At 39.8% G+C, this 11,955-nt stretch overlaps 1 protein-coding gene across 1 annotated transcript; it reads left to right on the top strand.

Moving 5' to 3' along the window:
* Positions 1-5,149: 5,149 nt before the first annotated feature.
* LOC141011667 (NLR family CARD domain-containing protein 3-like) lies at positions 5,150-11,568 on the top strand. The gene is made up of 8 exons (XM_073484901.1): positions 5,150-5,167; positions 5,310-5,535; positions 5,676-7,476; positions 7,580-7,753; positions 8,168-8,341; positions 8,902-9,075; positions 10,164-10,210; positions 10,353-11,568. The coding sequence occupies exons 1-8, from the start codon at positions 5,165-5,167 to the stop codon at positions 10,925-10,927; spliced, it is 3,174 nt and encodes a 1,057-aa protein (XP_073341002.1). The 5' UTR covers positions 5,150-5,164; the 3' UTR covers positions 10,928-11,568.
* The last annotated feature ends 387 nt before the right edge of the window (positions 11,569-11,955 follow it).

The raw sequence follows: 11,955 nt of genomic DNA, 5'->3' as shown, positions 1-11,955 counted from the left end.
GAAACTGCTTTATGGACGGTGACTTTTGTAAACATAATATAAAAACAACCTATCACCTATTTTTTCCACTGTAAAATATCCCCACAGCTCTGGAGAGGCAGGAGGCTGCTTACTCTGTCACCTCCTTTAACCCCTTAATTTATGGTGTGTTACTGTGATAATCCACATGATGGCACTCTTGAATATGTGATCAACTTTATTATTCGGTGTGACAGAAATCTCTGAGTCTTCTGAATCTCCTTTTACTCAAAACAAATTTGCTGCTTAAATCCCTCAGTTTAAAGGGTCACTATGTATTTTTGGAGAAGACATTCAAAGTCAGAATTTTGTAATTTCTAATATTAATGAGGTAATAATACAAACTATAATAATACACATGAAAATAAGGTCCCCAGAACACTGTTTGAAGCTAGAAAGGGGGCAGGGTCCGCCAAATATAAACAAAGTAAAACAGCATGAAATTGTGCTGTCCTTTAAAGTTTATTCTGTTTATTCTCATAAAAACAAAGAGGATTTGTTGAGGCATAAAAATCAGTCAAAAAAGATCATTCTCTTCTGATTAAAATTTCTTCACTAAAACTACATAGTGCACCTTTAATAACCCTCAACCTCTGTGGAAGAACTACATGTACATTTGAGGGATGTGGGCTTTGGTGCACCAGGTGGGGTCAGATTTACATTTTCAGCTGAATGTTCTGAGTATTTCTTATCAAATCTTACATTAAACAGCCCGAGGCAGCCGTGGTCTTATCAGATTTTGTCACAGCAGTTTGGATGAAAGAAGGTTTTTTTTTATTGTAATAGTTGTGTTGTTCTATCATCTTCCTCTAGTGTTTGTTTATCACATTCTGTACCATAGAGCCAACATCACGATATATGCTTGTGGGACCAGTGCATGTTTTACAGGTGCCTGTTTGAAGCTGACGTGTATGCTGGTTGTGAAGGTGGAGCCCTGCGTCCCTCCAGGAAGCAGCTCACCTGTGACAAAGCTTTTCTCCTCAGGTGTGCAGTGGACAGACTAGGAATCAGCGGTAAGTTCACTTTCTTTAGTATTTACATTTTACGGTGTGTTTGAGTCTGTTTGAATTTGGAGCAGTGCTGATGTAACTGTTTGATCACAATGTTTGGCAAAACTCTAACATGCTTTTGAATCACTGATGATTGGAATCATTGATTGTATATAAAGTATGATTAGGAATAAAAAAAATTGCTCTTTATCAGAAATAATTGATCAGAAGCATCCAACAGACACACTGAAGAGAAAATAATTCTAAACACATTTCTGTCATCAACTTTCTACTACTGTGTCCCAAACAAGGAAGGAATAAAAAATTAATTGGTACAAAACTCATGGCTCCACCAAGAAAGGTCCAGCTGCAGTGGACCTGCTCAGCTCCACCAGTGTAAACAAAGAGGTTAAAGATAAACTCCTGGGTGTAAAGTAACAGTCACATGCTTACACGTCAGGTGATACCTTTCAAAATGAAGTGCATTTGAGTCTGATTGTGTGTGTTCAGCGTGTGGATGATACCTCGGCTCTGTTTGACTGCTGGAGAACAGCTGTGACTCTGTCATTATAATCACATTACACAACTGATCTGGAGACATCATCAGTGTTCAGCTGCTTGACCTACTGTTTCTTAATCTAATACTCCATTTGATCTTCATATGAAGTGAAGTTAGAAAAACATTAGTCCAAATCACTGCAATCTGTAATTTTCTTTCCTCTTTGCCCATAAATCCATCAGACTTGTTCTGTAGCTGCAGTTAAGTGTTCAGATCTGATGTCACATGTTGATGAATCCAGAAAGATTTCAGCAGATTGCAGTGGTGCTGCAATTACTTCTAATCAAATATTGGACTATTTTCATTTGATCTTACTTTATACTTCTACTACACTATTCAGAACAAACTGCAGTAGACTACTTATAACTGCACTATGTATAGCCTGCCTGACAGAAGCAGTTACTGCTTGTCATCTATTTATTGTAATTTAATCAAGAAAAAATGTCAAAATATTTTCAGGTTCCAACTTCTTAATGTGAAAGTTGATGCTTTTCCGTGTCATATAATATAATATAATATAATATAATATAATACAATATAATATAATATAATATAATATAATATAATATAATATAATATAATATAATATAGTACATTAACTTAAAAAACTTTCATAACAGAACTGAAAAGAAAATAATTCAAATATAAGATAAAAACTTCTTCTAGTGCTTGAAAGTGATCAAAGTTCAAACTGCACCGTCAGAGACATAAAAGTTTATCAAATTTAACTCAGCAACAAGTTCTCTTCAGAATGACTTTACAACAATGATATAAACACAGATTCTTACAGAACATGTACAGGATGTTTGAGTGGTGATGAGTTTTCAGTACGTGATCAATGATTGATGCTTTCAGCTCTTCCTCTTCCTCTACAGATGAAGCTGGAACATCTTTGGGAGCTGATGTGAACACATCAGCAGCCGTAAAGGTAACATGATTGATTTTAGATTATTGGACTAGCTGCAGCTGCATGCTCTGACAGGATGTAACAGACTCTGAAAAAGAGAAGCATTTCAAATGTTGAAGAGATTTTTAAAGTCAGTCAAATAGAAGTGAAACGTGATATCATCCCCAAGAAAAAGGCAAAGCAAACACAAAAGAAGCGTATTCTTCTAGTCTTCAAACAATCCACGAGACTAAAGAGCATTGTTAATGTCATTACTTAGATGAAACTGCAGCTCAAAGTGCCAACAACATTTCTCAGCTGAGTGTATTCAGTATTGAATGAGCTCTCCTAAAGCTGGAAAGGAACCTCCAGTCAGAGCTTCGTGTTTTTGTCATGAGATTGAGAGGAGTGATGAGAAATAATGTGTTAGCTCTCCCAGCAGTTTGTTTTCTTTGTATGAAGGTTTGGGCTCTGCTATGGATCAATATGAGGACAGAGTGGAGGGAGTCCCTTTTTCTAAAACCAATCTGTGTGGTGAACATGGCAGCCAGACCACAGCTCAGAGGTGAGATGAGAACTCTAACTGTTCATGACTAAAATCACTCCACCACCATTATTCACACTCAAAGCTCTCTGTGGGTGTTGTGTTGAAGCCCAGAGCAGCAGCACACATCAGAGTCACCTGGACCTGAACCTGAAGGCAGTTGTGTGTCCATGAAGGATGATGCATCAGTGGAGTTTCCTCTTGTTTTTAGACAATCTGCTGATGAAAGGTAGAATTTCAAATTGACAAAAAGCCATTTGTGACACAAAGTTAGTTGCTTTCTGTGTTTAAAGACTGAACATATTTTTCATCAGTTTTTATCAAACATGCACATTCATCTGAGCTGTTTTTGTTTCAGGGTCCAGCAGCAGAGACCAAACTCTCATGATCCCAGCTGTCTGTCCTTCAAGAGCAAACAGTCAATGGAAGATTTCATTGATTTTAAAGGACGACCTCCATCTGCTGATCAGATGTAAGCTTTCCTGTAACTGATAGTAAGAGTCAGGCAATGCTAGAAATTAACAAGTTTGTATGACAGCTTGTCCGACCACACCTGAAATGAAAGCGTGTCAGCGGTCATAGAGAGGGTGGAGACATAATACTATTTAAATGTGGAGATAACAGAACACATTTGAAATGGTTGGAATATAGAGAAAAGTGAGCAAAAAATCAAATGCAACACTTTTGTTTTTGCCGTAATTGTGTCTTAAAAGATTGAACATAGTCTTCATTAGTTCCAGCATGCACATTTATCTGAGCTGTTTTTGTTTCAGGGTCCAGCAGCAGAGACCAGACTCTCATGAACCCAGCTGTCTGTCCTTCAAGAGCAAACAGTCAATGGAAGATTTCATTGATTTTAAAGGACGACCTCCATCTGCTGATCAGATGTAAGCTGTAACTGACAGTATAAGAGTCAGGCTACGTGATATATAGGATGAGTTAGTACAATATCTCCTCTGACCACACCTGAAATTCAAAGTTTTTCTATTGTGAAAAAGCCAGGCATCATAGAGAGGGTGGAGACATAATATTGTGTCAATATGGAGGTGACCGAGCACATTCTACACTCAGCAAGTGCAACATTTTGAGGAGTTGAAGTGAAAGACCTTTTTCCCTGCACACAAATCGCAAATTTCTATCAAAGGTGTGGCATATCAAGATGCTGATAAAACAGCATAATGTTTGCACAGTTGTGCCTGGTGCAGTTTTATCACACAACACAATGCCACAAATATTGCTTTTAAGGTTGGTGTTGATCATGTGTATACATACAGTAGTTGTGTCACAAATGAATAGAGAGAGCTGAGAGACAAGTTCATAGCGTGCCCACTTTTTAACCTCCAAAAAGTTGAACCAATCACTGTGTGAGTTGGGTGTGAAGTCAGAGTGTCAGTTTCAGAAAGTTATAGAAATAGTCGGACACAAACCCCCTAATCTGAATTCGATATGGTGTGGGTTCAGAGCATTTTAGACACTGTTTAACCATCTCAGGAACAGTTCTGATGTTGTGTACTGACACCTTAAAGCAACAATACGTAGAAATGTTGCTTTGCATTTGGGTCCTTTCCAGTAGTGGCTCGTCAATAGGGGGCGCTAGGCCGCCGCCCCACCTGTCCCACATGAAGAAGAATCATATAGACCTTCGCGCAAAAGTCTTCTGCCATAGCTCTTGTTATAAGTTGTACATGCACACTTCACTCACTTTAATACGAGAGATAGGAGCTAGCAGGGCGCTGACTTTCATCGCCCCAAGGCCGTGCTAAAAACCATGAAAAGTGTTTTCTGTTTGGGCTCTCTACCTTTGCTTGTAAGCACACGTATCTGCACTTCAATAAATCACTGAACTGTGTGGCTGTTTGTCTGCATTTGGGTCTTTTCCCTTGTTGCTTTTTACTCATGTACCTGATAATCTGGGAGCTGCCCAGTACAACCAGTACTGTGAAGACCTTTACACATGCAGGGAGTCACATGATTCACTGTTCACATCCAATATGATATATCCATATCACTTCATGGACCTTTACTTTGTGTTTGTTTCTGTGTGTAAAGACATAATGTGAGCTAATGCGAATTCTTCGTAATTTCTCGATAGAGTTGGCAAGGAGGGCTCAGAGGTGCCCAGTGGTCAGTCTGCCCAGCAGCTTCAAACACACCTGGACACCATATTTATGGTCTGTACATGTAAAACAGCTACTTCTACACCTATTCTGTTTACAATAATCCCAATGCAGTACTTTTTATACCAGTGGCATTCTGTCCAATATGAATTTGATGGTTGGTTCCATAATATTAATTTCATTGTGTCTGTCCCAGCTGCTGGAGGAGAACATTGTCACTTTTTTGAGGGACGAACTCAAGAATATAAAGAAGGTTCTGAGTCTAGATTACCCAGAATGTTTAGAGAGTCAGAAGGAAGATGAGGAAGATGAGGATGGTGAGGAGGAAGAGCAGAAGAGAAGCAGCAAAGAGGCATTTCTGAAGATCGCACTGCACTTCCTGAGGAGGATGAAGGAGGAGGAGCTGGCTGAATCTCTCCAGAGCAGTAATAGGATTTCTCTGAAGATTTAACATGCTGATATATGGGACATTTACTAATGTCTCAAGAGATAGAAGAGAATATATTCATATATTCATTCTTTACTTTGGCTTATTGTTTTTCTTTATTGTCTTCTCATTCAGGAACCTTTGCTCCAGTTTGTCAACGTGAACTTAAATCTAACCTGAAGACAAAGTTCCAGTGTGTGTTTGAGGGGATCGCTAAAGCAGGAAACCCAGCCTTTCTGAATCAGATCTACACAGAGCTCTACATCACAGAGGGAGGGACTGGAGAGGTCAATGATGAACATGAGGTCAGACAGATTGAAGCAGCATCCAGGAAACCAGACAGACCAGAAACAACAATCAGACATGAAGACATCTTTAAACCTTTACCTGGAAGAGATGAACCAATCAGAACAGTGATGACAAAGGGGGTGGCTGGCATTGGGAAAACAGTCTTAACACAGAAGTTCACTCTGGACTGGGCTGAAGACAAAGCCAACAAAGACATACAGTTTACATTCCCATTAACTTTCCGAGAGCTGAATGTGCTGAAAGATAAAAGGTACAGCTTGGTGGAACTTGTCCATTACTTCTTTCCTGAAGCCAAAGAAGCGGGAATCTGTGAGTTCAAAGACTTCCAAGTTGTGTTCATCTTTGACGGTCTGGATGAGTGTCGACTTCCTCTGGACTTCCACAACACTGAGATCCTGACTGATGTTACAAAGTCCACCTCAGTGGATGTTCTGCTGACAAACCTCATCAAAGGGAAACTGCTTCCCTCCGCTCGCCTCTGGATAACCACACGACCCGCTGCAGCCAATCAGATCCCTCCTCAGTGTGTTGACATGGTGACAGAGGTCAGAGGGTTCACTGACCCACAGAAGGAGGAGTACTTCAGGAAGAGATTCAGAGACAAGAAGCAGGCCAGCAGAATCATCTCCCACATCAAGACATCACGAAGCCTCGACATCATGTGCCACATCCCAGTCTTCTGCTGGATCACTGCCACAGTTCTGGAGGATGTGTTGAAAACCAAAGAGGGAGGAGAGCTTCCCAAGACCCTGACTGAGATGTACATTCACTTTATGGTGGTTCAGTCCAAACAGAAGAACATTAAGTACAATGGAGGAACTGAGACGGATGCACACTGGACTCTAGAGAGCAGGGAGATGATCAAGTCTCTGGGAAAACTTGCTTTTGAGCAGCTGCAGAAAGGCAACTTGATCTTCTATGAATCAGACCTGACAGAGTGTGGCATCGATATCAGAGCAGCCTCAGACTCAGGAGTGTTCACTGAGATCTTTAAAGAGGAGAGAGGGCTGTACCAGGACAAGATGTACTGCTTTGTTCATCTGACCGTTCAGGAGTTTCTGGCTGCTTTTCATGTCCATCTGACATTCATCAACTCCGGTGTCAACCTGATGTCAGAAGAACAATCAACCTCACAGAGCTCTGAGACAAGAAGAGATGTATCTCCAGAGATGCACTTCTACCAGAGTGCTGTGGACAAGTTCTTACAGAGTCCAAATGGACACTTGGACTTGTTCCTCCGCTTCCTCCTGGGCCTGTCACTGCAGACCAATCAGACACTCCTAAGAGGTCTGCTGCCACAGGCAGAATGTAGCTCTCAGGCCAATCAGGAAACAACCCAGTACCTCAAAAACAAGCTCAATGAGGATCTGTCTCCAGAAAAAAGTATCAGTGTGTTCCACTGTCTGAATGAACTGAATGATCGTTCTCTAGTGGAGGAGATCCAACAGTACCTGAGATCAGACAGTTTTTTCAGACTGAATTTCACTCCTGCTCAGTGGTCAGCTCTAGTCTTCATTTTACTGTCATCAGAAAAAGATCTGAATGTGTTTGACCTAAAGAAATACTCTGCTTCAGAGGAGGCTCTTCTGAGGCTGTTGCCTGTGGTCAAAGCCTCCCACAAAGCTCTGTAAGTACAGAGATAATTGAATTTATTTGGCACATTTTAAATTATTTTTTAAACAGGGCAAGAAAAAAAATCTGTACTTTAATTTTTTTTACTGTATCTTCAGACTACTTGGCTGTAACCTCTCCGAGACAAGCTGTGAAGCTCTGTCCTCAGTTCTCAGTTCTCAGACTTCTAGTTTGAGAGAACTGGACCTGAGTAACAACAATCTGCTGGATTCAGGAATGGAGTTGCTGTCTTCTGGACTGAAGAGTCCTTCCTGTACACTGAAAACTCTCAGGTTACAGTTTATTTCAGCCGTTTCTCTGAACTATCAGCTCCATTTAGCCTCTCTCATGTCAGCATTTCTGAGCTGTACAGTTTTTTCCGACCAGGATCCTAAATTTAACAGTAAAGATCTTTTAATTTCCCTAAAGGTGTGTTTTTTTCCCCTATTCAGCTGTATCTTCTGTGCATCAGATATGAAGCTCATTTTGCTTTGATGTTATGTTTTTGAGATTATTGCACATGTTATTTCCTCTTTAAGATGTAATTAACAGTCACATCTACAACCTGGAATGGATGAAAATATCATGAATACAAGAATGGATGAAATATCATGAAATGTTCTTACTGATTGGAGTCCAGAGTCAAGTTATAACCCTATTACATGTCAGTAATAGCACATTCAAATTCTTGTTCATTGTATCCTTAGACTGAGTGGCTGTAACCTCTCAGAGAGAAGCTGTAAAGCTCTGTCCTCAGTTCTGAGCTCCCAGTCCTGTAGTCTGAGAGAGCTGGACCTGAGTAACAACAACCTGCACGATTCAGGAGTCAAGCTGCTGTCTCTGGGACTGAAGAGTCAACACTGTGCTCTGAAAATTCTCAGGTCAGGATTCATCAACCTGTTCAGCTGATCAGTATTTTATTATATATATGGAAATCCTTGACCTTTGTAAGGTGTTAAGTTGTTTTTCCTGACGCAATTATCAGAAAGAAATTGGCTTCAAATGACTGTATTATCAGAAGTTCAACTTCAAGTTATCTTGAAGAAAATCTGGTTTCAGGCAAGCATTAAACACATAACTCATAGAGACACACTGGTTACAACCAAAAGCAGCAGTTCATTGTCAAAGACATTCAAGCAATTTAAAAATAATGAACATTAAAGATACTTATAACCATCAAGTTTAATCAAAATGTACATTTACATGAAACATTATCATTCACGGTTGCTGGGAGTCAGTTGCCACAGCTAGATGAGGACTTTTGCAATGTATGCACCTAATGAGCAGGTTCCATTGAAATTAATGGGGGTTCATGTAGGAACACACTATTCAAGACGCCTGAATGAGTAATATACGGAGTAATGAGCTAAATCCCATTGTTTGTCCAGCCCTACCAGCACCCTCGAATTATGTAATGTGTGTTGTTGTTGTGTGTTTGCAGGCTGTCAGGCTGTCTGATCACAGAGGAAGGCTGTACTTCTCTGGTCTCAGCTCTAAGCTCCAACCCATCTCATCTGAGAGAGCTGGACCTGAGCTACAATCATCCAGGAGACTCAAGAGTGAAGCTGCTCTTTGCTCGACTAGAGGATCCACACTGGAGACTCAATACTCTCAGGTATGCTCCTCTATCAGACAATCCGTCTAATAGAGGAGGAAGGGGTAGAAACTGTCTCTGTCTCACTAGCTGCGTTTACATGGACAATATTTCTTCAATCTGATTAAAATTCTGATTCCAACTTAATTGTTCACATGGACGCTAAAAAAAGGAATCTGATAAAGATGTGTTTAAATGCCCCAAGCATTTAATCAGAATACAACTTTTATGACATGCACAAAGTTGTTCTGCCTGCTGTGAAGCATCTAATCTGCTCTAATCCAGTTTTTGTACCAGGTTGTAAACATGTTGATTTGTTGACTGTAAAGTTGGGCATTTTAACATTGGCTCTTATGGGGATCGACTCGCTTTTGGAGCAAGCCTCAAGTGGCCATTCAAGAAACTACATATTTTGGTACTTCCACACTGGCTTCAATTATAAGAGCTGGAGGATGCCGCTTTATTTTCATGCAACAGTGAATCTGTTTAAACAGTCCAGATGAGTCATCACAGTAGGAAGTTTTTGCTTTTTTTGAAGGAATTTTGGTTACCTCATTGTTTTTTATTCTTTCGCACAAAGAGTGAGTTCCCTCACACTTGTTGACGGACTCACCACAGTAACTACGGGTGACAGTCAGCCGCAGAAGCTCAACAAAGAATGGCCAGCTGATTGTTGACATGGTGTGTCAGAGCCCAAAGAGGTGGACTGTACCAAAATTATAGGGAAGACAAAGACAGTGGTCTGTGGCTGCAGATGAACTGCAATATTGTAATATTTTAATATTTTTACAGCGTATTTTCACAGCCCTTTAGACAAAGAAATCATTTGATGCAGGTTTGAGCATTTGATTTACTGAGATTTACTGGAGGAAATTGAATCTGACATTATCACTGTCAATATAATACTGACAATTCATTATTTTCATTAATAAGTGAAAATAATGAGTTGTACTCATCAGCCGATAAGACAATGCTTCACGAATTAAGAGTATCAGTGTAACATGTTAACGTGTAAGTACATTTGTAGAGAATAACAAATATGAGTATATGAGAACGATGTAATGTCCATGTTTCCATGCTGAAAGAGTATTTGCCCCCCCCCCTTTCAGGGTGGAGCCCGTCGGAGTCCAATGGTTGAGACAAGGTCTGAGAAAGTGTGAGTATGTTTTTAATTTGATTCATGAAAAAAAAAGAAACACACATTCAACCATCTTCCAACTGTCACATCACTCGTTAAAATAAAATAAAAAAAATATATTTATACCAGCAAGTATATTATGTCTTTTTCTCTCCATCAGATTCCTGTGAACTCACACTCGACACAAACACAGTAAACAGAAGGATCACACTGTCTGACAACAACAGGAAGGTGACACATGTGGAGGAGGATCAGTCATATCCTGATCATCCAGACAGATTTGACCAGTGGCCTCAGGTGCTGAGCAGAAATGGTCTGACTGGTCGTTGTTACTGGGAGGTTGAATGGAGAGGACTGGTTTATATATCTGTGACTTACAAAGGAATCAGTAGGAGAGGAAACAGTGATAACTGCTGGTTTGGAAGGAACGATCAGTCCTGGTGTCTGACTTGCTCTAACGGTCGTAACTCTGTCTGGCATAACAACAAAGGCACATCCATCACCTCCTCCTCCCTCTCCTCCCCCTCTGTCTCCAACAGAGTAGCAGTGTATGTGGACTGGCCTGCTGGGACTCTGTCTTTCTACAGAGTCTCCTCTGACACACTGATCCACCTCCACACCTTCAACACCACATTCACTGAACCTCTTTATGCTGGGTTTGGGTTCAGGTCTGGCCTCTGGTCTGACTCTTCAGTGTCTCTACTCTCTGGATCACAAACAACTGATGTTAGTTAGTAACCTGGTGTCTCAGTGGTTGTAAATGCAGTTGACAAATTGTGAAAAACTGTTGGTGTTATTACTGTAAGACACTCTCATTGGAATAACACCCAGAGTTTACAGTCCATTTAGTTGTTTTTATCACTGTAGGGTTGTTGGAAGGGTCACATTTGAGCCACATAATTCTTTGCTAGTACCTGGGCACAGTCACATACTGTATACCAACACCACACAAATTTCTGACAAAAAAGAAAAAGATTTTTTTGTTTTCTTAATAAAATCATGAATGCACTTCTTCGGGAACAAAAGTTTACATTCTATCCATTGTTACAGGGTTGACAGTAGAGTGGTTTGCGTGTCTGTGAATCAGTTTACTTGTGATCATACCTGTGTACAGCCGGGGGTTTATTGGTCCTCATCCTCAGCAGTGGATCGAAATGTACAAATATTCTCATCACAAGAAGAAACTGGTTAATTTGGAAATTGGAAAAGGGCATTGATAAGGCAGATAAAAGAATATAAGAGAATATGGCCAAACAAACAAACAAACAAACAAAAAAAGCACAAATCTTTAGTTATAATCAGACAACACATTATTATATGTGTTCAAGGTTGTTAAAAATATTTTTTTGCTGATTATACACAAATACAGCAGAAAATGTGAGAAACAAAACAGTCTATTTACATGTAAAGTGATTTTATCAGGCTGTTTTGTTTCTGTCTTTTCATGATCATCTATGTAAATCTAAATCACTGAAAATACTCATAATTCACAATTTGAGACATATCTTTAATACAGTGTTCGATGTTGTACAGACATAAATGATGTTGTGTGAAAGCTCCATATCAGCCATTTTAATTGTTTTCTCTCAGCTTGTCTCTGCGTGATTTATAAATAAAGTTATGTTACTAAAAATAAAGCATGCTTGGTGTGTTCACTGATGAAGCGACTGACTCTGTTGCTTTGCTCATTTCAGTGTAGGTTTACTGTAGCTCATGAGTACATTAAACTGCTGTGTTAGAAATAAATGGAAAAATTAAATAAA

The sequence above is a fragment of the Pagrus major genome, chromosome 17, assembly GCF_040436345.1.
Source record: "Pagrus major chromosome 17, Pma_NU_1.0".
Classification (NCBI taxonomy): domain Eukaryota; kingdom Metazoa; phylum Chordata; class Actinopteri; order Spariformes; family Sparidae; genus Pagrus; species Pagrus major.
This window is presented reverse-complemented; position numbering and strand designations above follow the sequence as displayed.